The sequence below is a fragment of the Ylistrum balloti genome, unplaced genomic scaffold (assembly GCF_031769215.1).
Source record: "Ylistrum balloti isolate Yb309-2 unplaced genomic scaffold, AGI_CSIRO_Ybal_v1 Utg373270, whole genome shotgun sequence".
NCBI classification, from domain to species: Eukaryota; Metazoa; Mollusca; class Bivalvia; order Pectinida; family Pectinidae; genus Ylistrum; species Ylistrum balloti.
In genome coordinates, this window is record NW_026783216.1 from 59,543 (window position 1) to 86,426 (window position 26,884).

General features: G+C 36.4%; 1 protein-coding gene across 1 annotated transcript; it reads left to right on the forward strand.

The window, feature by feature from the left end:
* The first annotated feature begins 575 nt into the window (after nucleotides 1-575).
* Nucleotides 576-11,581, forward strand: LOC132564946 (uncharacterized). Its single transcript, XM_060229556.1, is given in 9 exon segments — nucleotides 576-888; nucleotides 2,936-3,169; nucleotides 5,025-5,158; nucleotides 5,506-5,837; nucleotides 7,987-8,855; nucleotides 8,858-8,940; nucleotides 9,303-9,333; nucleotides 9,708-10,028; nucleotides 11,283-11,581. Coding segments are annotated over 9 exon segments (2,565 nt in total). The 5' UTR covers nucleotides 576-614; the 3' UTR covers nucleotides 11,570-11,581.
* Nucleotides 11,582-26,884: the final 15,303 nt, after the last annotated feature.

The following is a 26,884-nucleotide window of genomic DNA, read 5'->3' on the forward strand; positions in this document are numbered from 1 at the left end:
AGACAATTTCAAAAGTGAAATACTCAAACAATAGAATAAGGGAACAGATTATCGTTACAAAGACAGCTAGGTTTTTATACCTAACCCCCAAAAAATTGAAATGTGAAAAAAAACACGAAATTCTTCGGTAAAGGGTTGATAAGACAAGAACGTGTTGTATGGGAATTACTTAAAAATGAAATCCATTGAACAAATTATTATTTCATTTATGTTCATTTTTTTGAGCTCTCGTATTTGAAAAAAAAATATTATATCAAATAATATTGTGTCCTTGTTTTATGGAATTTGAGCTTGGATTATGATTATGTTGGCATGTTTGTATTTTTTATTTATATCTGTATAGACGTTTTAGTTGGTACTCCTTATCCGCGTATATTTGAATAAAATATAATACCTTTGTTTGTATATAATATTACTGCCTCTCCAGTTGGAGATATACAAGTCGTGTATGGATATAAAAACACTTTTTGAAATGTGCTCAATTTCTAATTTTGAATTTGATTAGCAGGAAATTGTTATGATACCTGTAAGGTGTAACTGTGTTGTTAATTTCATCTATTTATATTCCAGATCAGAGAGACGTTCGTGAATACCTAACACTATACAATGGACGAATGGAAAAATATCGACACATACGCGTAGTCTTAACCGGCAAGGATGATGTCGGTAAAACTACCATATGTCGTCGTCTTCAGGAAAAAACTGTCAATCTCGGGTCACGACAACCAACTGTTGGAGCTGTGTTGCGTCCTTGTTGTTTCTCAGTCGACTTGGATTCTGGAACGTGGAAATATAATGATAATAGAATACTTTCTGATGTAGTAAAAAGTCGTTTGGGAACAGTGGTGTTAAGCCGTGACGAAGACAGTGAAACTGTTTTGAAAGAAGGTAATATACAGTAGATTGAAAGTATGAAAGCTATACAACTCCTTTCTGTTGACATTACTTAGCTACGCTCGCTTGGCTCAGTTTTAGAATATCATTCCTACAAATATCTTATAACCAAGCATATACATAATCGCATCTATCCCAATGTCAGGAAAACATTTTAATTGAAAAAAACATATCTTTCAGATAATGAAGTTCAGGCGCAAGTTTATTGAAAAAATAAGAAATATATCTGCATGAATACCCCATCAAAATAGTCTCATAAGTTATCGAAGAGGTTTAGTTGGCATTACAATGAAGAGAACATAATAATAATCTAACGAAATCTAATAGTATACTCAACTAAATAATAACGAATTGGATACAATGAATACATCTTTTAGTTAATAAAGAACGGTACATTGCAAAGTAGCAGGTCTATTATCAGTAAGTTTGACCTTATTCATTCATTCCTGCATTGGATAATTCACTTCGTTAATTCACTCTAGCAGTTCCTCTGATATAACCCTCAATCTGTACTACATAGTGTCTTAGACACCTGACCTAACTAAAAGTAATTAGTGTTACGTTACAAATTGTTTCCGCGGTTTCAAATGTTTATTAGTAAAACAGAATCACAAAGACACGTCTTCCAGTATTAGGTGAATAGATAAAGTATATACGAATAGCTTTGTAAAAAAATCATATAGGTGTTGTTACTTTTCTCCCAACACCGACTGCTAAATAATGTGCAGATGCACATATATCTCTGTTCTGATCGTATGCTTACATCCACATATTTTTTGAAAACACGGTTAAATGACATAGACATGATTAACATCTATAAATCGTGCGAAGAATGATGCTGATAGATCTTCTAAGAATTGTCGGCTTGATAATAAAGAACTGGGCATACGCATCAAACATGTCATTTCAATTTAGGTATTTGTAACCTTGTAATTTCATGAAATGAACTGGAAATCATCGGAGTTTCGTAATTTTTCTCTTCCTCTATCCTAACAGATTGTTTATTTAAAAGTGATATATAGTTTATCATAACTCTGTGACCTCTGATAATAGTTTCTGATAAACTAGAATAAGGTGATATCTGACCATTCACCTAACTTTGACTATTCAATTCACATTGAATTAAACTAAACTGACAATGCGGCCAATAATCTCTGTCTGTCTTGCTCGCGTGCATGCACCCAACTAATAAATAAAATGAAGTCAAAAAGGAGTCAGTACAAGTATAAGTAAACAGACTTTTTGGTAGTAATGGAGACAAAAACTAATAAAGTTTATGCACTTAAATATACTAACGAATATTAAGAAGATTTTTTGAAAGTCTATACTAAAACTTAATATACTTCTGTATCTGAAATTATATTAATACTATGACGAAAGGTCAGTCCGAATACCAATCCGTAACAATTTTAAAAAAACTATAGCAATAAAAAGCAAACTAATTCAGGACGAGAATGGACCTCGTTTAGCTAACGTGATCCATGAAACAAGTCCAGAGAACCAATGATTTTATGAACCAAAAATACATGACGGATAAGATATTGAGAAATATTTACAAATACACGGCACGAACGTGTGCATTAGTAAATAAATGCATATGTAATTTACATTATATTTCTTATTTTCGGGATTTTTTAGATAGTTTCTGATTAGTTTCAAAGTCTGTCAAGGTCTAAAAGGTATGACAACAAAACAAAATATACTTTTTATCACTAAATGTTACATTTTGACAGGTTTTAAGTAGAATAATGGAGGATCAACTCAAACAAAAGTAGGCATTTTTTTTGGCGTCGACAGTTCTTATTATAACATCAATGGCCACATTATATGCAAAACTATTATATGAGCGAACGCACTGAATACCAGACCAATTAAGCGATAAAAACTAAACTATTTCAATTACATAAACAGACATGAGTTGGGTAAATACAATGTAATATATAGTACATTCATCTAGTGAAGCATACAAAAAGAACTAATGCAGTAAAAAGGTGGAGCAAATTCGCTATGTTGGTTACAGATAACTTATATACTTTATTAGTAGCTGGAGAAAGCACAGAACGTTTGCAACAACTATCTATCAAACAATATTATGAGGAAGTTGACATAATCCCCGACGCAGATGTTTCCAACTCTGACGAAGCGTTCCTGTCTCTGTGGGATATGGGTGGACACATGTCGTTCCAGGCTTCACACAGCGTCTTCATTTCTTCGCACGGCGTGTACCTTCTAGTCTTCCGATTGACCGATTTTCTAGAAGAAAAACTGGAAACAGGCAAGTAACTGAACAGCTACTTGATAGTGGCCGGTATTGGTAGGCGTTTTTAATGGTAAAGTTAAATCTACTAGTTTGTTGCTAGCAAAAAACGATTTCAGAAATATTTGAGTGAATAGGCCATGTAATTAATGACATGATTTGCCACCTTATCACCTGAAAGATGACCCCACATGACAAAACTCATATGCCATGTATATCTTGCAATTTTTTTTTCAAATGTTAACAAAACCAGTAGGAAATTAGAGTGTGACATTGCGATGACTACACGGTCACCTTCATCAGACAGATGACCAGTGATGAGCGTACTAGCACTGACGTACTTAGTGTACGAAGAATAAAGGCGTGACCACAGCAAATCGACACACAACTATTTTCTGCAATTTGCATTATAATCCTATGTACACTCAATTTAAAAATACCTGTAAACGTGATGGTCAAGCAGATTATACAAAACAATACGCCAGGTGGTTACTGTTGTCTTAAATGTGCTTTAATGAATACAAAATCATATATCTGTAAGTATACAAAATTTCGTTTTAAATGAAGCCCGATATCATACTTAATTTCTGGTTTAAAGTTCACCCTGCGTTTCTTTATCCTTTCAGTATACCATTGACTGGGAAAATTACAAAATAATCGACAATGAAAACAACGTTTTCAGACGGCTGGTTGAGGAAGCCATCTTGACCACACTGGTCGTTTGTCTGATCAAGGTGACCGTGTAGTCATCGAAATGTCATAATCTACTGTTTGTGTTATAAGAACTTATATTCTCTGGCCAGCTTATTGCTGTCCTAGTTAAATATGGGAAACAACTATTTACCAAAGCTAGACATAACTAGAACATGTGATGAAACAATACGAAGATTTGCCGTAAAATTGTCTATCATTGCTGAAAGCAATTAATGTAATTCAATATCTACCTTTTATAATAACGTTATATATGAACATCTTAAAACGGGTAGTAACAGAATGATTAATTTGTGCAAAAAAAAAAGAATTCCTACTAACGTAATGTATCAACATTTCTATTTTATTTTAACGTTATGAAAAATAACTGATGCGAAGCAGCAACCTGAGGATCATGAAAGCAAACCATGTCCCATCTCGTGCCCCGCAAGCTAAGAAACGTTTCAAATAAATGGCGTTTGATGATAATCGCTCAAGGTTGAAGCCATTGGTGCTCTGACAATGACGAAAAACTTACAGTAACATTAACTTTAACCTAATAACCCTGAAATTAACTAGAGCACTTACAATGATTTTGGCTCGCCTGGCCCAAAGGGCAAATAAGTTTATTCCTTAGCGAGGTGTCGGTCGTCCGTCTTCGGTCCGTCCGTCTGTCCTTTAGACACTTTCTTCTCAATGACCAATGGACCAGATATTTCGATACTTGGCTGGTATGTTCCTAGGATAAAGACTGACAAATCTTGTAATAAGCAATGGGTGAAGATTGACAAACTTTGCGTAAAGAAATTAGCCATGTTCAAGAGGGATCAAATTTATTTAAACCTTTAAACGACTTCTACTCATGAACTGAAAGGCCTTGAGGCATGGTGTCTGACTGGTTCGTTTCTAGTTAAAACTTGACAATGTTTGCGAACATAAATGACCTAGACGTAAATTCAAGGTCACTGGGATCTTATTTGTTTAAACTATTAAACGACTTCTTTTAGCGTTGCTGGTCGGACACTTTTAAATTGAGTATTTAGCTAAATGTTCCATAAAAGTTTAATGCATTGATCTCATCAACTATTTTTGAAACTGATAATGCTATCCCGTAACGGTTTCACACAAGAAATCCTTTTTCGTCTTTTTTCCCACCTGTAATGATTGTTTATTGGTTTGATAGTCCGGCTGAAAAAATGGATAAGAATGATTGGCACGTTTTCCGCAGCCGAACTGGATGCGCATAAAACAAGATCGCATGCTCCTCCAATCATTTTCGTCGGCACATTTCTTGATAAGTTGAAGAAAAACAACAAGGTGCGTAATGAAAATTCCCAGTATATATGAAATTGATAATAACCCGACTGTAATTTGGATATTTGAAACAACTTTGACGATTAATAAGAGTGCCCTTAATTATGTTGACGGTAAGAGTCACACAGTGCTAGCGTTCTCGTTTTTCCTCAAATAATGATGATTGCAGATGTAGCTGGTGGCATAACTTGCTTCAAACTTTTATTGTAAAAAATAAAGTCTATAACTTAGCTTTTCTTTAAAAGTATTTATATATATATGAAAAAAAAGAAATTGCAAACGTTTCAAAATGGCGAAGTGATCAGGCTTATCATGAATATTGTAAAGATACTGTTTTATTTTTGTTTCAGGACTACGATAAACAACTCAGGAACATACATTTAAGCATCTCAAAATTTCCCGAACTCTCTGCACACCGTTTTGTCAGGTTCTGTACAGTCGACAACAGTCTCGACAATAAAGCTGAAGACCTAAATTTACTGAGAGGTTACATCAAAGAGGCAGCTGTTCATCAGGATCAGTGGGACAGACAACTGCCAGTCACGTGGCTACGACTCGAAATGGATTTATTGAAAGCAAGAGAAAGCGGAACGAAGATACTCACGTTAGCGGAGGTTATCAAGATGAACGAATCATCTTTAGTAAAATTGTCCGGTGTGGATGAGATCAAACTTGCCCTGGAGTAAGTTTGTGTGCATCAATAGATAATAAATATATAGCAAATGTGTCTCATATATTGATATTTGAAATCTGAAGGCCTTAAAATCAAAATTCCGTTGCCAAATGGCTGTATCATGTATTGTCCGTATATTGAACTATATGAGATGAACATAGATATTTAATTTTGCATGTTATTTGATCTCTGTTCAGAATTTTACAGATATACAGATATTATTATCTATGTTATAGTCGTTTACTGTCTAGGACATAAGTGAATATTTATTCAGTCAATTGATTACTTGTCTCCGTTGGTTTATTACGTAAAAGTATTTAAACGCATTTCGCAATAGAAAGCTTGAGTTGTTTCTTCGCGACTTCATTTTTACTTCAGCTTGATATCTCGTCAACACGAATCCTATTTCACCTAAATTTGATCGGAAATGTGTCATTCCATTCAATATTCATACGTAAGATGTGATACATGATTCGGCATTAAAATACATCTACAATAACGGATGAAATATAAAATCTTATACACATATGTATATGTGTGTGTCATGACAGCTTACAAAACAAAGCTTGCAAGTAGAAGTCAAAACCACCAACGACATTTAGTATTCACACAGCATCATCATCAGACATAAGCATCATCATCAGACATAATTGACATAGCATCATTATCAGACGCAAATCACAAAGTATCATCAGACACAGCTCACACAGTATCATCATAACATATCTCACACAATATATAATAAGACACAGCTCACAGTCACCTCATCGGACACGGCTAAAACATTAATATTATTAATCCCACCTTACACAATATCACCATCACATACAATTCACACACTATCCCATACAGCTCACACAGTATGATCATCAGATACAGATCACACAGTATCAACAGTCACAGCTAACACAGAAGCATCATCTGCCACAATTCACACAGTATAAACATCATATACAACTCACACAGTATCGTAATCAGCCAAAGCTAAAACAATATCATCATAAGATCAAGCTCACACAGTATCATCCTTACACACGGCTAACACAGTATCATCATCAGACACAGCTAACACAGTATCATCATCACACACAGCTCACACAGTATCATCCTTACACACGGCTAACACAGTATCATCACCAGACACAGCTAACACAGTATCATCATCACACACAGCTCACACAGTATCATCCTTACACACGGCTAACACAGTATCATCATCAGACACAGCTAACACAGTATCATCATCACACACAGCTCACACAGTATCATCTTTACACACGGCTAACACAGTATCATCATCAGACACAGCTAACACAGTATCATCATCACACACAGCTCACACAGTATCATATAATATACAGCTAACACAGTATCATCATCACACACAGCTAACACAGTATCATCATCACACACAGCTAACACAGTATCATCATCATACACAGCTAACACAGTATCATCATCAGATACAGCTAACACAGTATCATCATCCGACACAGCTAACACAGTATTATCATCTGATACGGGTCACACAGTATCATCATCAGACACAGCTAACACAGTATCATCATCATACACAGCTAACACAGTATCATCATCAGACACAGCTAACACAGTATCATCATCACACACAGCTAACATACTATCATCATCAGACACAGCTAACACAGTATATCATCATCACCCCACTAACACAGTAACATCATCAGACACAGCTAACACAGTATCATCATCAGACACAGCTAATACAGCATCATTGTTTTGTTTACAGAGTGCTATGAGTGACCAGCCATAGTGAACAGACACTTATATATATATATATGTATATATATATATTCAGACATAGGACACACAAATAAACCGTGCACAGTGTCCCCATGTAGTCATATTATCTAACTTAGTCAAGATGAACGCTGATTACAAGTTGTATACTAAGGCATCAGTTATGTTTTTATTTAATTATTATAAATGTGTAAAATACATTAGGTATTTATAGTAAGTTTTGTATCAGTATGTCACGTAAAGCAATCAAATTTTTTCGTACCCAACTTTCTCTCTCACAGAAAAATAAGTTATTTAGCGAATACTTTATAACTTTGTTATTTCACTGCACGGGATGCGTGGTTAACCTTTGAACTATCATTTCTATATTTCTTCTTAGATACCTTCACTGCACCAGGTCTGTGATTTATTTTCGGGAGTTTGATTACATCATCACCGACCCCCAGTGGCTTGCTGACTTCTTCAGTATCTTTCTTACCGATGACCAGTTTCTCCCGAGTGACGACCCCCTGATGACCCGAGACCTGGATCTGTACACAACAAAGGGCGAATTGACTCAGAAATTAATTGAAGGTCTTCTGAAGCTGACAAAGAATCGTGCTTTCATTCCATATCAATCCGTTCTTTTGGCGCTGATGGAAAAATTTGGATTGATAGTGAAAATGGTGACGTCGTCAGGATCCGCAACTAAACAGTTCAGTGAGACGTATACGATCCCTAGCAAACTGATGGAGCTGCAAAACATGGATGTGATAACCAGTGCAGTCACCAGCCTGAAGCGCAGTCTTCGCGCCATTTCTAAAGCGTTATGCTTCGTATTCACCGATGTATACGTACCTGACGAGTTGTTTCACAGAATCTTCGCCCACATCCTTAGGATGTACACTCCAACATCACTGTCAACACGAAGCCTCCAAACTACGACTGAAATAGACCAGACGAGGCCGAGACGTGAACACGTGTGTCTTTATAGAGGTTTTGGGTGTTTTGAGGTCAACGACATCTGTAGATTTATCATTTCCATGCATCCAGAGAGGTCCACAATTGTTGTGACTGTATTCAGTCCAACGGAAGCCCATTTCCCCGCAGATAGTGGAAAACAAGTCAGACTCTCAATAGAAGAAATTATTCGTGACGCCTTGGAAATGAGTAACCAGCAACACTTTCAGTATACACATCAACTACACTGTAACTTCTATCTGAGTCCATACGACACCCCTGTACACCGGTACGGCGTCATCAACTCGAGATGGGCGTACCCTGTAAAGGGGAAGATTGTCAAAAACGGCACATACTGTCGAAAACAGACACCTCATTTTGGAACATAACACAGGTAACTGTCTGTCTGTATGTATGTCTCTCTGTCTGTCTTGCTGGCTGTCTGTCTGTCTGGCTACCTAGTTGTCTGTCTGTCTGACTGCCTGTTCAACCAGACACTTTCTGGATGGTTTCGTCATCATTTCCGACAATGAAATTTTATTTTATTACTTATTATAAAAATCAAAATATTCTTGTCCAATATTTTTAAGGAGTATTTGTGTCTTATCAAGATGAGTTCGAGGTGTAAAGTATCAGATCAAATTAGGTCTTTATTTTATTGATGTTTTCTCTACAACAACACTACTCATATGAACGATATATTGTTGAAGATTTAAGTGAATATATGTGGTCCTTATCATTCTATATTTGTTTTAGGATTCCGTTCAAGCGAAAGGGTCAAACATTGGTGAGTGTTTATATATATATACATATAACTAAGTAAGCGTATTTAAATACTAAGAAAGTTGTTGCTTAACAAAAACTTTCTTTGTTGGTTTATTTCAATATACATGGACAAAATTGTGGTTTCTTTGCATAGAAATCTATGTGAAAACATTGATATTTATGATATTATATATTTGTTTTCACTGAGACGTCAGGTTAATGACTCAATAGCAACGTAAGATCCATTATTCTCAATTTTATTTCGCTCCGCTAAGAGCTATTTAGTTCTGTCCACAACTTCACCAAAAAATATATATTTTAAGATCACAAATTAGTCCATATTATATTTTCATCTAAGATGTAACTGGGAATATTTTTGTTATTGATATGTTTTAGAAACGACGAATGGTGACACGACATTTCCAAACAGAAGGCCAACCGCGCGGGAACTTGGTCGCTTGTCCTATATAGTAAGCGCGTCTTCTTATGAGCTGCTGTTTGTTGAGCTTGGAGTTCCTTACCCAGAAATCGAATGCATGGAACTTGAGTCATCAGAATTAGCGGCAGTTACTCTGATCACCAAGTTGTTTCTGAAGTGGACAAACATCTACCCGAATCAGACATTCCATCACATCGTCCTGGCTATGAAGGAACATGACATGGCAACTGATCGGATTGTTGAAACAGTGGAAACAGAACTAGGACCACAAGGCGAAGGTAATAAGATATCAATTTGTATGGCTCACTCTGTGGTTATTAAATATTATCTTATTTACTGTTTGCTTTATATGTAAGAGATCAGGAACAGGTATATGTTGAAGTGAAGCAAAACTCATCATTTTAAGTCAGTTTACGATCTGTGTAGCTTCTGTTCATTAAAACGTCATATCATGAACAAGTTCCCACCGAATGATACTCATAGATTACTAAGTCATTTTGGTGTGTAATATTTATTGATTTCTATCGCCAATGTAATAAACTAAAAGCATGCAAGCTTTCTTAATTTTCTCTTCCTGACATATGTAGGCAATAATATTATTATATAAATGTTCTTATCATATGCAAAATTAGTATGACATGAGTATCCCTCATTGATTTTCGGCTATGCCATGACAATTCTAATTCGCGGCTACATTAAGCAGTCGTACATTCAATGAGGGGTAGCATTAGACCATTTAAAAAAAACTAACAATGATTCTTAACGTTAGCTGAATTTGGTGTCGTCATTATATTGTTGTTGTGATGATACACTGAATTCAGCATGTACACAAAGCGCTACAGCCCATATCTGCAAATGGTGCAAATGTGAAATCAAAACAGTCCTCTGGTTAGAAAATTCGGATCAACATTTGATTCCATCATACCTACCATTCAGTATTGTTAATATAGATCCAAACTTAAATGTATAGTATATATAAATATCCATTTGATCTTACTACGTCATCATGCTTGACATTCTAAAAGTACTTGATGAAAAAAATCAAAGCGAAAGTAAATAAGATATGCCAAAACATGTAACTGTCCTATACAATTAATTATGCTTTCCCACACGTCCACAGGATAGAACGTTTTGCAATCGACTAACAATGTCGAACTGTTGTTCTAACTTATTTAAGTTTAATCTTCAGCATTTTCACGAATGCATGTTTCGAAACTTTGTCAACTTTAGTCAAGAAGTGAGCAAAACGACAAATAAGCGATGTACGTCATAAATTCGGATGCAAAAATATGTAGAGAAATATGAGAACACTTATTTCAGAGAATATATTTCAATGTCCTCATTTTCTTCGAAATGTTTTATTGATTTTCACAATTTCTAAATGTATTTTATATTTCATCAATAGCTTATATATTTGTAAGTAGTTTCATCTCATGTGTCACTTTTTCCATCTTGCCTAAAGATTCTGTCACATATCTTGTTCAATTTTTTCATCTCTTTGCTATAGTGTCTTGTATTTCTGTTTTATTTAGTTCCTAGAGAGGTTTCGGACAGAGTTCCAACTGATTATGAAATCCAACTCATCATCAAACACATCGGCCGCGATTTCTTCAACCTCTGCTTGGAGATCGGATTATCACCTCCAACCATAGAGCAACAAAGATGTTGTAATCCTAGCCACTTTGGGGAAATGATGACAGCTCTTTTGCAGTGCTGGAAGAGGACTTTCCCTAAGGAGGCTACTATAGGCAGGTTGTTGACGGCCATGAGAATGTGTCGCATGGACTGGCATAAAACAGCACAAGTCTTGAATAAGTGAATGTATCAGGGAATGAAGATTCTAAACAAAGACGTTAAGTCAAGTATGCAATTATGTAACACAAAAATTTAAACCCCGTGTTATTTTTCCTTACATTAGTGTCCTTATACATATTAGATTAACTTTTTTCATTAATATATATTAATTAGCATCTTCCTAATTTCGGTAATGAATTGATCTATCAGGATATCTAACCGTAAGACATTTTAATATCATTATTGAGTCATAGGAGGAATCCAACTCTTAAGGAATTTTATGCAAGTGATTCAGAAGTCGATGAGATATGTTTTGTATTTTCAGTTATCACTTATGTCCGCTATTTACTTTTGTTCTAACTTTTTGTACATTTTGTCTTTACATAGAAGTCCCTAGTGATTAGGTTCTCGGATACCACTGGCATGAAACATGCATGTAGATGTTTGTAAAGATTTGATTGACAATAAGTAACCCAGAATGATACTGGCAGAATGTCATATCTATCCACACATATACGATACTAGCATGCTTTCAACGCTGGTTATAGTAATATTTACATTTGTGATTAAAGGGTCAGTCTATTGTAGGTTATATATATATATATAATACACTGCCGAACGAGTAAAAAAACCTGAACGTCGTAAAGATATATTGGAAATGGGATTTCATGATAGATTTTAAAACTTCTAAGTGACAACAGTCTTTTACGATAAAACGAATATCAATAGTTTGCATGTGTTCTGTAAAACGAAGACGGCTCTGTAATATGTCGATGTTGATACTGTGATATTCAGTGATTATCTGAATGTAATTATGTTGATTGTCCATTATACATTACCAATGTGATAACTTGATCAGTAAAGTTAACATGTCCACGAGAGAGATGGAAATATATTGCAAGATAAAAACGTTTAAAGTAGTGGAGCTATTGCCTTCTTAATGGGTAAGTTTAATAAGTAATTATCTACATCGGTACAGCCTAAACAAGGGGACAACACTTTTCCCCTATATGCAATGAAAATTGAAAGGGTTTGAACACAAATTTATGCTTTTCTTTGCTTACGTTTACAAAGCGTTCATACAAGTTTGTTTTAATCAGCATCAGCGTTTACAAAAATTGAGATTTGAGTCAGTGTTAAAACCTTAAAAATAAAATATCTGATAAGTATAACGTAAGGCATACAGTTCAAAAATACTTTCCTCTCCGTCACAACAAATTGTGAGTTCTATTTTTAACGCTATGTATTAGTAGGATGTTGGAAGTTTTATATCATTACCTTATATTTTATTATTATTATTAATATAAAAACATTACTGTATAACCTTGTATCACTTGTAGTATAGAGCTTATGTTAAAGATAAGTAACTGAATTGACCAATTAACGTGATGACTATCGTATGTCTATTTGACTTTGCTTTATTTTCCTTTATCTTGATCTTTAAACTTTTATCATGTCCTGTTCTGAAGAAAAGGGAACATTCGACAAGGGTTTTTTTTCATCTTCGCATGCAATGATTTCGACCTGTATTGAATTCACCTCCAAAGTGATAACCAAATGTTTTATCTACACCTATAAACTAGAACACCTTTACGTTTCACTCATGTGCAACACGGCGAAATGATCAAAAGTTAAACTACCGTAAAAGCTTTTCTGGTCATGCGTGCTTATGCATTATTTTGTACCATTTTTAATTTCGTGACTTATATACTATTTTTGCTGTGGAAGTGTGTCGTTATCTTTAGCCTAAATAATACTGTATATAAACTCCTTAACAACAAATAAATAAAAGTAAGAAAAAAACAGACATTTGATATCGTAGTATAGCCATCTTCAACTTGTTTGCTTGATAAGGATTATGGGTCCATTCATTAAAGATTTTTAGCAATTTTTGGACATACAATATATAAAGAATTGTTATTATGAGATGTAATGATGTTGTTCAACGAATAAACAAAGGTAAAATAACCGTTGTTATCATAAACGAACCGCTTGTTTGACTACACTTGTTGGTATATCATATCTTACATATGTACAGAGTGTACGATAAAAATATGTACTTATTTATCTATATTATAAATGAAAGAGCATATATCCAGAAATTATGAAATTTATTTTTCTTTATTAATTACATCACCGACATATTTACATTTCAAATACGTCACAATACAACATAAAGAATATAACATCGTCTTCAAATTTAATTACCTGTATATCAACATATCAATTATCCCAACGAAAACTTGAATATGACGACAACACAGAATATACGCGTTATAGTAACGATTGCTCCCCATACAACGACTTGATTTAAATACATTGACTTGGCTTTTTAAGATATTTCATATAATCGTCGCACACCTTTTTGTAAACTAACATATTTTTACAATCGAATAGTTGTGTACTTCATTATAATCAAATGGACATTACATTCTTCGAAATGATTACAAAGAAACAATGAGAAAATACTAACACGTGAACATAATCATAATCCAAACCCATATTCAATAAAACTAGGGCAAAATATGAACAAAAGAGTTACGGAAACACCTGAAAAAGTACAAGGAGAATAAGACCAGGTGTTCAGGCCCAGTACGCGTCTTTTGCTTCATTCACGACACCCGCCATCTTGGTCAATGCAAGTAAGTAATTTCACGTTCTCAAAAGACAGCAAGGTGTAACACAACGGAGGCAAACTAATGAGTATCAAACACTTCCAGCTTCATATCCCACAATATTTCTCAATGCGATCACTGCGACGCCCGCAAAACTTCCCCATAACTTCCACCGACCTACATCTGTTGTCAGTTGACGACATTTTTCACAAAAATATTGATATTGGGAACAGGCCCTTGAACATTGAAAAAACTGAAGCAACGTAAGCACTATAGATTGGTAATGCAGGGAAAATTCACAATAGGGAAATTGAAGTCATCACGCTTATAATACAGCTTGATGGAACGATGTCATGTCGGTCTTTTTGTCGTGTCCTTTATAATAATATCAACTAGGAACACATCTGATTTACTGTTCGCTATCAGCAATGCGCACATCTTTAACTCCACCATACTTGAAAGGACAGTGTTTAAAATGTATTTCAATTCGCTTAGTAGAAGAAATGTGTTAAGTTATTAATATAAGATATGAACTGACACCATCGAAAACTTTAAAATTATCTAATGCGGGCCAGTCCTATCATCAAGTGCGTTATTTATGTGTGGCAACCACTCGCCGTTTCTTCCCTCCTCCTTCATATCTAAATGAAGGTGACCTCTGCTGTTAATGCAAGCATTTGCATAAGCTGATTCTGTTGATGGACATTTTGTCAAGATGTTTGCCATGTTTTAATCCATAGAGTGACATGTTTAATAATTTACACGTGTGTTTGACGTTCTATTAAAGTACCATTTGGAATGGAATGCATTGATATTAAATGCATGATGAGTCCATTGAAGTTTACGCTTCCCACTGCGCAGTGTCACATCGTAAGAGCAATCATTCATTAACAGATGCCGCTCAATATGTGTCCTTTAATTTTCTGCGTAGAAATAACTGGTTATGTTATACCTTAATTGGCCTTTCCAGCCATCAGGTGGATCTTTGACTCAAGCTATATACCGGCAGGGTGATCCAAGCCCTATCAGGAACTTGTCGGCTACCGCCGCTGCATGTTATTGTCTCCCAGCCTGGTGCGACAGATGTATGTGCAATTTCTTCCTGTGGCAATAATGTATTATTTAACAAATTTATATATATATATAGATATATGATTTGAATGAAGTACTACATGAAAAGAAGACCGGATACTCGACCTATGTTTCGGAGTTTGTATACTTATATATGCAACCAAAAAAGTCACCTGAAAGTGAATTTAATAAATTGAATAAACATTTTTACTTGATACCAGTCTTGGATTTCAGACATCGAGGAGACCGCCAGTCTTATTTCGCATTCACAGTGAGCGAAAAGTGTGTAGATTAAGTATGTTGTATTCTAAGTTGCTTTCTTTGTTGGTAACTTATATGTGATCAAAGATATTTTTTCTCTTCGTTGGTTCCCTTCATTAGCTATAGGATACCATACATGCCCTCATCCACAGGAAACACTGCTGCAGGCAACAATGTTTTGATGCCTTTCTTAAGTATATATCCCAGGGAAGATCATAATATAATTTGCTATTTTGGCAGTTTAGTTAGAGGCAATATTCATTTGTTGCAGTGTAAATATCGTCATTGTACTTGAAAGTTAAGCAAAAAGTCACCATGGTAAGTTTCACGTCCAGATCACTGGAATCTTCCTGTAAATGTAACCATTAGTATCCAGATATTGTTAACAACAAGTTTTAGTCTGACAGGCTCCATGAAACATAAGTTTCAGGATTTGGAGTCCGAACAGGACAGCTAAGCATGGCATGAGCCGGTACCAGTTCTACATCATTATACAAGGTCGAACGACCTGCAGTTGCTGAGGCATATGAATGACGTTGTATAACTAACTAACCACGATGAACATATTTCTATGGGCCATTTAACAGATACAGTTATCTAGTAGTCTCCAATGATAAGGTAATGTTCTGAATAGACCTCTGTACTAAAATTATGATTAAGAAGTGTTAATTTTGACAGGCAATCGTTAGATTAATTTTGGTAATATATGCTTTCAATTGGTAGGGCCTCAACCTGTTGCGGACTGTTTGTGGAGACACACGACGCCCAAACAATGCCCTTGTAGTCTCTACTGCGGTTACGAATCGATTCCCAGTCCAGAGAAAGGGCGTCCACAGCCCAAGCCTTCGAATCTGGGACCGGAGAGGAAGGTTGGCAGCTGATTGTTCAGAGAAGTGGCAAACAGATCTATCAAAGGCCTGTCCCACACCTGACATATTCCCCGGAACACCGAGGGACACAGCTGCCATTCCGTCAACACCGGTTGGCGGCGCCTGGAGAGGGTATCCGCCAACACATTCAGCCTGCCCGGAAGATGTTTGACCGCAATGGTCAATTGCATCTCCTGACAGAGGAGAAGGATGCGGATGGAGAGGGCACACAGGACGTGAGACCTGGTGCCCCCTTGTCTCTCCAGATACGCGACAACTGTAGAGTTGTCAGTAGCCACAAAAATCGCCTTGGACTGCAGAAACCCCTGAAAGGATTGCAGTGCCAAAAGAACAGCCCTCATCTCGAGCACATTGATGTGCTCCTAGAGCTGATCCCCAGACCAATCCCCCGAGCGGCAATGGCCGTCGAGGTAATCTCCCCATCCTGTCATGGAAGCATCCGTAAACAGGGTCATCGAGGGGATAGGCTTGGTCAGAGGAACCCCGCGGAGAACGTTCTCCCGAATGGTCCACCAGCGAGCGAACTCCATGACCGACTGAGTGAGAGTTATCCAGGCCTCCCACTTCCAGGATGACGGAATCCAGTTGGACAGGAGGAACATCTGGAGCGGTCTGATGTGAAGCCTCCCGAGGGGGACCACATCTGCCAGGGTGTTGAGATACCCAAGAAAACTGAGGAACCAACGCACCTGGACCGTTCGATGAAGGACGATCTGGCCTTTCGATGGAAGGCTACAGAGCTAGAAAGTCCTGGCCTTCCGAAACTTCTTCTCTCCGGAAGGAATGGTCTGGGCTATGCCCTAACGATTCCCTCACCCTGTGAAGCATGAGGGAGTCGTCGAAATAGATGTGGACTACGACTACCTGCAGCAGCTTTGTGAATACCAAAGGAGCTGTCGTCAGAAGCCTGCCCAGCCGAAAACTTCTTGGGTGGCGCTGACCCCTGCGAGGCGCTGGCCTTCTCGGAACGAAACCTCTTCATCAAAAGTGCTTAGGCGACCGAGTCCTCCTTCATATCCTTCTGAACAGAAGGGAGAGCCCCCCCCCCCCCACCCCCCTCCCCGAAAAGGGTAGAGCCAGAGAAGGGGCAGTCAACAGGCGGGAAAGATAGAAAATCGCCTAGCAAACACGACATTGGCGAGCAGGCGAGACATGAAGGCCCGATGCCCTCAACGCCGCGTTCAGGGCAAATGTCGGCCAACTGGTACCCCAGGCAAGTCAGACACCTTGTATAGACTGCAGACAGAACGGCAAACCCTGTGGTGCTCTCTGGCCTCGAGCACCACCTGGTCCACCGATTTGCCGGACCAGGCAGCTAGCTCTCTCGACTCCAGCTGTGCTGGCCGAGGGCGGTAGAAGCCTCCGACAAATCACCAACACCGAGCTGCAGACCGGCAAACCCGGGGGTGCGGGTAGAGGAATAATTTTTTTTAAGACCCGAGCGCGGGCGGTGGCCAGAGCCGAAGACACAATAGTGCCTTCTGGAACAGGGGCCGCCAGAGGAGCCCTCTCCGGAGAGGCTATGAGTGACCCCAGAACTGGCAAAATTGGCCTGGCTGAGCCTGGGGCTGGACACCCTGTCCAAAGGACCAGGATGAACCTCCACTCCCGGCCGATTCGACCCTAGACTTCGCCGAGTCAGGGTCGGGCTGCTCCCCCCTACACCAGGACGCGCCTGGACAGGAAGAGCCACCCCCTGCTCGAGGGCGGAGCTCAGATCGAGAACAACCCCAGCAGTGATAACCTCACCCACCGGCTCAGGACCGGGGGTAGATGACCTGGATGGCTTACCTCTCTTACCGGAAGATGAGGACGAATCCCTCTTCCGGCGAGAAGCTCGCCGACTGGACAGGGGAACCTTTACAGCGGACCCGGCGTGCAAACAAAGTTTGCATGGCGCGGTCTCGCTGCAAGGCCGGCATAAGGGACAGGTATCATAGGGGTCCTGCTCTCCGAAGAAATGAGAACACCCATGTGCCGAACCACGACGCAGCCCTGAACTAGCCATAATTGTTACGATAGGCAAATAACAACAGTTATTAACACAAATAAACGTAACAAAAACTAAATGGAGTGAAAAAAACACAACTCCAAAAATCAAGTACGAACGAAAGCAACGTAAAATAGCTGAACAAAAAAGGCGGTCGAATAATTAATACGACCGAAAAATAGCGAAAAAAACTTCACGAAAAACCGAACGGCGCAAAACACTTGGTCACGCGCTCGGTACGTGGAGCATAACGATGGCCGAACAAAGGCCTAAAAAGCAGGATAATTAACTTTTAAAAGTCTACAAAAGACTGTTAATGTTACAGATGGGTTTAAAGCATAAAGTCGAGAAACTAATTACTAAACGAAACTTAAGCTATAAGGAAAGGAAGGCACTCAGCTGGATTATAGCACGTCCGCCCGCTCCGGTAGCCATGAAGATAAGAGGATGGGAGATAACTCTATGTTCATGACGTGAAGGCTCATGGTCGTAGGGAGGGCGGGATTATTTAATCTTTTGTTTTTGGGATAAAAAGATGGGTGTAGGTACCATATTTGCATACTAAAGTTATGGTAATTATTACTAAAATGAAATTCATTCCCTGACACATTCACTCATTCCAGATATATGCTGTTATATGCCAGTCCATCTGACACATTCTCATAGCCGTCAGCAACCTGCCTATGGTAGCCTCCCCTTGGAAAGTCTTCTTCCAGCACTGAAAGAGAGCTGTCATCATTTCCTGAAAGTTGCTAGAATGACAAAATATTTGTTGCTCTATGGTTGAAGGTGACAATCCGATCGCCAAACAGATGTTGAAAAATGCGTTGCTGATGTTGTTGATGATGTGTTGGATTCAGAATCAGTTGGAACTCTATCCGAAACCTCACTGGGTACTATATAAAATAGAAAAATGACTCTAAAATCAAAGCAAAGATAAGATATTGGTAAAATATAAAATACATTTAGAAAAAATAAATTCGTATAACCAGCAACGAAATCTGAAATTCAATTAGAAACATCATCCTAGAAACCCGAAAGTCGTTATACCAGCCTAGAAACCCGAAAGCCGTTACAAACAGCCTAGAAACCCGAAAATCGTAACACCAGTTTAGAAACTCGAGGAACCCGAAAATCGTGACACCAGCATAGCAACAAATGAAACAAATAATGCTTCACGGTAAGCTGTAATTTGTTGAACAGCTATATGATCTCTGAAGATGTTGTAGTTTGCAGAACATTAAAAGAAATGTACACGTAAAATGTGAAGGAGTCTCATAACTTACCGTAGAACTTGTAGCTGGTTAATGTGGTGTTGTTAGTGTGTTTTACTGGGTTTTTATTTTAAATGTTATGTTTTGATTCATTCGGAAAGCTGCCCGGTAGAATTATCAGAAATGTGGAAGTTACAAAATTCATTTAGATATTGGACAAGTTGACATACTCGACTAGATTTACACATTCCTTTCGGTCAATATGGATAATCCTTAGTCGACTTCTAGTTTTTAAAATCTATGCTCTTAGCATCACTTACGATTCCTAGAGGGACCAAGCAGCTGTATGCTGCAGTTTAATCCAGCCTCTCTAAATTTGTAACAACTGGTGGTATTAACTTGTGTATCTTTTGTACAATCTTTGTTTGGGATTCGCCTTCTTCAAAACAGATAAAGTCATTTGAAGGCAAAATTACATAAGCTTTTATAATGGCATTACACTGAAATCTAACAACCTGGACATGGCTACATTACATGCCACTTGGGTCACAGTATACCGACAACGTATACGATATTAAGTCAAACGTGTTCGATGCCCGTTGATAGTTTCACTAAACTTCAGTTGTACTTATTTGTGGACGCAGCATTGATAGATGACTGCCATGAAGCAGAAGATGCTTACCCTTCCGAAACACGCTGTACTTTTTCAAGAGTCTTCGTGTAAATATTCTTGTTCATTATAGTTATACAACATAACGTCTGACTTACAACAAAGACAAAACAAGAAATGAGTCACCATTGATCAATTTTCACAACATTTATTCAATTAGGATCTGGACTTTATTTGGCATCAGAATACACCATGTTTTACAGTACCTTCACGTCAGGCATAACATGGGTGCAGCTAAATATTTCTGTTACAGAAAATCAATAGTAATTATAAACAACTTGTTTGAACTTCTGTTAGTCTAAACTTTTCTTAAATTCTGAATTCACGTATTTTAAATCATTCAGGATTTTACGATATTATCTATCACTGAAAATGACACGCCCCTGTTCATACTGTATTGCAGTCCACGATTGCAGGTTTTTGTTGTTTTTGTTTTGTTTTTATTGTTATTACTTAACTGCATCTTCTTTGAAACAAATTTGGAAGAAACCATGGGACTAAAGTTTGTTTGTATATTGCAGAAAACTTATAACCATATTTTCACAAAACATTCATAACATCCATCCAACTAAATCTTAACTACATCGTAACTGAATAATACTTAATTACTGGGAACACACTTAATAGCATACCACAGTAATGTACCTAAAACAGAATTATGTCACAAGATGGCCTGTAAATGAGCAACATGACAATATCCTTTTTGAAGTTTATTCTGGTACTTGCCTAGAATTAGCATTTTCCTGGACATATTTTTCAAATTCAATACAGCTTGATACTTAGTATCCATGTTCAGAACAACATGCTTTTTCACTTCGCTGAAACAAATACTTAAGACTTAAAGATATTTCTTTGTTTAAGTTACTTCATCCCTATAGCATACAAACATACAGCAAACTTAAAACAATGCAAAGTATAATCAAATGTTTTATCAAAACTTCAATAAAGAAAGCAAACAATATTTGAAAAAAGTTTTCCAGGAAGAAAACAAAAACCAATTCAATAAATTCATTTGAACAATAGTAATATGAGAAATTGTTCATGTGAAAGAATAATATCCAATGTGAAGAACATTGACCAGTTAATTGTAAAGCAGTTATTCAACATTTTTAGCCAGATAGTCTAGATTAAAATAAACGTACTTGTACAAAATACGTCCCTGGTAGATTTTTTTTATAATATGTTATTAAAAGCATATGTTAGTCATAACATATTTGAACACATTGATAAATAGAAAGATAGATGTGAATAAAATATTCCTACTATTCTACATCCTATGAAGTTAGCTTACTGATAAAATGTATTTGATTTCAATATGATTATCAGTATCTCTTTCAAATTTTAACCTTACATTTCTAATCCAAACACTTGGAAAACGTATTAGCCTTAAGGATATGAGTAAACGGTTCTTATTTTTCATTTGACGAAACCCATTTGATGAATCCCTTTCTGTAGTAATGTATGATGTCACCTCAGCATTGTAATGATTAAATGGTAAAGTCAATGTATCCAGCACCTTTGCGGTGCAACAGAGTAAGGGAAAGATAACTATCTACACCTTAAGTTTGAGACAGGAGACCTCATCGCATGAGGTAAGATTTTTTCAGAAAACAAACATTCCGCAACACCTAGTGTTTGCCAACTTCATTACCTTTCCCTTCAGATTATGATCCAAAAATCTCACTAGCAAAAGGTTGTAGATAATTTTTAATGCAAGTTAAAAAGTTTGCATTGAAAACAAGAGATAGACAGATTAAAACAGGATAAGAAGTCAATATTTGGTATGTAACAAACAAACTATAAACTCTATCAAATAACAAAAGGTGGATTAATCTAGGTTCTATTTAATATTGTCATTAAGATCAACAATTGTAACGAAATTAAAAAAGCATAATAAATCACAGAGATTATAGTCACTAGTAAGGTTCAATACTACAAATCAGTAATGTTGTGGAGAATGTCATGCAATTCTGTAAGTTAGATAAACATTATTAATCTAAATACAAACCTATCTATTATTTTTTATGTCTATCAAGTATATTCTGAACAATTATTTGCTAATTTGAGATTTCATTTCAAAAACAAGATATATTCCATAGAAGGGAGATTACTCTTCTAGTTGTCTTTGCTTTCAAGCAGGACAAAATAATGATGAAAGGTATCATAATTTGATAAATGTAAATGAAGGTAAATATAAGCTTTGTTCTTTCCATTTTACTGTCAGAATTTAAGTAGAAAATATTCTGTCAAAACAAATTTTTAAAATAAAAAAATATCCCACAACCATAATATACATAAAAACAAATATTTCAGATTTTCAAAACATAATGTACATTAAATCTAAAATCAAAAAGAAAAATGTTTTAAACTGAAAATTCATGATAACAATAATTTTTTGAAAATATCAGGATTTTTTTTATCTCAACAGCAACAACTGAAATACAATCTGATAGTTTCATATTATCATTAAAAAACTAAAACAAACAAACAAACAAAACATCACCTGTAACAGATGTCACTCTTTTCAAGTGACCCTACTGAGAATTGGACTGGGACTATAGAAAACTAACTGGATGCCGTAGTAATTGGTGAATAATGTTAGTAACTAGATGCCGTTGTGACAAGAGGACATAACACAATAATAAGGAGCACACGTTGGATACACTTAGAACATTAGTATAATAAGGGAGTGCTAATTTATGATTTCCTTAAACATGCTGGGATTTAATCAGGATTCAGATTTTAATTCTTGAATAATGTTTGTTAATTCTATCGTATAAGGAAAAAAATGTTTTTTTAATCAACTGTGATAAAATACTGATTGGTACAATTAAGAAATCTACACAGGTGCTGGAAAATTATAGTTTTGACATTATATAAATAAATCATAACACAAAGATTTTTGAAAATCTACTGAATTCTTGACAAAGTATCTATTCACATTCCCAAACAAAGAACCAACATATGTGGGATGCATACATACAGTGCTTGAATAGGGAAGATGATTTGTTGGTTTGTTTGTTGTTTTTGTTCCCAATGAAAGTATTATCTATACTGAGGCTATGTATTTAGACCATAAAAAGTTAAAAGAAAACATAATTATAATGTATTGCAACACTATGTGGACAACATATGGTAGGCATCTTCTGTATCTTACATACCTGTATACATTTGTCCTACATATAAACACAGTACCGTAAAAATTAGTTATAAATACTGATTTGTGACTAGGTGTAGCTCAGTAATAAATCATTAAATTAACAATGATATTATACATTTGTATATCTTAAACATGGTACAAAGTGCTCTTAACGTTTTGATTCTATCAATAAAACACAAAAATGTTTCTAACATTGTAATTTTTTTTATTAAAATGTCTAACAATGTTCCTCATATCTTTCTTGAATCAAGCCTGGAAGTTCAACACAAAACTTCTGTTTCAATATTCTAGTGAAATCAGGACTTCTAATCGGACAATAAAATCTATTGTTTCTAGTTTATGATATGGATGGACTTACCTCTCCATTAAACAAATAAGATTTAAAAACTATTACAAAATCTTCTATATCATTTAAACAATGTAATAATTTGATCGTATAATATACATGTTACACAAATAAGTAAGTTGTGTATTTGAGAATCTCGTATTCTTACTCACTAAGACATAAAAAATTTGTCAACAAGGTATGAAATATACAAATAATTGTATTATGCAGTATTTAAACTGTTAATCACAGAACAATATTTTTGTCAAATGATAATAACAAAAATGAAAACGAAAAAAAAAATTGGTCTGCTTGATTAGGGGAGATAACCAAATATATTTAATGGCAATAATCTATTATATAAAACAGTGTACTGTACATGTCCTAGCTTTAAATTCTGACAAAAATGTAACCATCTAACACACACCATCAAACCTGATAGTGGAACCTTCTGTAGTCCTGAGATATTTAAAATTTAGGTGTAATCTATGGGTAAACAATTCTTCTATCTTCAGTAAAGTAAAACCATATATTTCCTTATGGTTCTAATAATTGGAAAAAGTAGACCATAGTCTTTGTCGATTCATAGTACCCATGAAAACCACTAAAAGTTAAAACAGAAAGTCAACTAATTACTTATGGTACATATATTCTAGGATTAAGGTTTTCCATTTCATCAATAACAGTTTAACCCCTGTGAAAATTAACTATTATATATCACTATCCTTATAGGACAGATAAACACACCTGTCCTTGTGTTCACATAATCATTACATATTGTAACAGACAACATTTACATCACAATGTATAATCAACATAATTGAATAATTGATAATCAACATGGATATTATTTATTTAATTATTTTAAATAAAAATATTCATAGATTCAAAATAAGCATACTTCATTATTGTAACTTTAATTTCATTAACACCTAATACCACGTGTTGGTCTCAGTCCGAGTCATAATCATCAAAGTTTTCTCCCCTTACAACTTCAGATTGATGGTAGCGCCCCCTGTTGGCAAAATCTTCATTGTCCTCTGTGAGCTGAGCAGCCATAGTATGTACAGCTGGAGTAGATGGTGCTACTACAATTTCTTCATAAACTGGTTTTCCACGCCTGAGAAATGAAATTATTAAATGATGTTGACAATGTCAAATTCATCAAATAAAGAAGTATTTTAAAACAAGAAAATTTAAATAATAGCTAGTTTGCTGACCGTGACAATTATAGCAGTGTCACCTGTCATCTATACTAGAACCCCTATGGTGCTGGGTTATAGGATAAAGCAAAACAGTAAGTTATAATTGACATTAAGAGAAAGTTATTTCTCCCGTCATCAAATGATTCGTTGCTGTCTTACCTGTTCAAGATGATTGTCATCATGTAGGGGTAATTTCTGTCACCCACTACAGGTTGGATCCTATGTCACCCACTAGCTAGGGGTTAATTTCCGTCACCCACTACAGGTTGGATCCTATGTCATCCACTAGCAAGGGGTTAATTTCTCTTCCACTAGGGTTAATTGCTCTGTTCCCTCCCCTACCCCATCCCCCAGGGTTGATTTCTCTGTCACTCACTTTGGGTTAATTTCTCTACTCTATTCAAACCCAAGAGGTTGATTTCACTGTCATCCAAATAGGAGTTGATTGTTGATGTCTGTGTTAACACCTAGGAGTTGATTGCGATTGCTGATGTCTGTGGTAACACCTAGGAGTTGATTGTTGATGTCTGTGTTAACACCTAGGAGTTGATTGTTGATGTCTGTGTTAACACCTAGGAGTTGATTGTTGATGTCTGTGTTAACACCAAGGAGTTGATTGCGATTGCTGATGTCTGTGGTAACACCTAGGAGTTGATTGTTGATGTCTGTGTTAACACCTAGGAGTTGATTGTTGATGTCTGTGTTAACACCAAGGAGTTGATTGCGATTGCTGATGTCTGTGGTAACACCTAGGAGTTGATTGTTGATGTCTGTGTTAACACCTAGGAGTTGATTGTTGAGGTCTGTGTTAACACCTAGGAGTTGATTGTTTGATGTCTGTGTTAACACCTAGGAGTTGATTGTTGATGTCTGTGTTAACACCCAGGAGTTGATTGTTGATGTCTGTGTTAACACCTAGGAGTTGATTGTTGATGTCTGTGTTAACACCTAGGACTTGATTGCGATTGCTGATGTCTGTGGTAACACCAAGGAGTTGATTATTGATGTCTGTGTTAACACCTAGGAGTTTATTGTTAATGTCTGTGTTAACACCTAGTAGTTGATTGTTGATGTCTGTCTTAACACCTTGGAAATGATTTGTTTATGTCTGTGTTAACACCTAGGAGTTGATTGTTGATGTCTGTGTTAACACCTAGGAGTTCATTGTTGATGTCTGTGTTAACACCTAGGAGTTGATTGTTGATGTCTGTATTAACACCAAGGAGTTGATTGCGATTGCTGATGTCTGTGGTAACACCTAGGAGTTGATTGTTGATGTCTGTGTTAACACCTAGGAGTTGATTGTTGATGTCTGTGTTAACACCTAGGAGTTGATTGTTTGATGTCTGTGTTAACACCTAGGAGTTGATTGTTGATGTCTGTGTTAACACCCAGGAGTTGATTGTTGATGTCTGTGTTAACACCTAGGAGTTGATTGTTGATGTCTGTGTTAACACCTAGGAGTTGATTGCGATTGCTGATGTCTGTGGTAACACCAAGGAGTTGATTATTGATGTCTGTGTTAACACCTAGGAGTTTATTGTTAATGTCTGTGTTAACACCTAGTAGTTGATTGTTGATGTCTGTCTTAACACATAGGAAATGATTTGTTTATGTCTGTGTTAAAACCTAGGAGCTGATTGCTGATGTCTATGTTACCACCTAGGAGTTGATTGTTGATGTCTGTGTTAACACCTAGGAGTTGATTGCGATTGCTGATGTCTGTGGTAACACCAAGGAGTTGATTGCGATTGCTGATGTCTGTGTAAACACCTAGGAGTTGATTGCGATTGCTGATGTCTGTGGTAACACCTAGGAGGTGATTGTTGATGTCTGTGTTAACACCTAGGAGGTGATTGTTGATGTCTGTGTTAACACCTAGGAGGTGATTGTTGATGTCTGTGTTAACACCTAGGAGTTGATTGTTGATGTCTGTGTT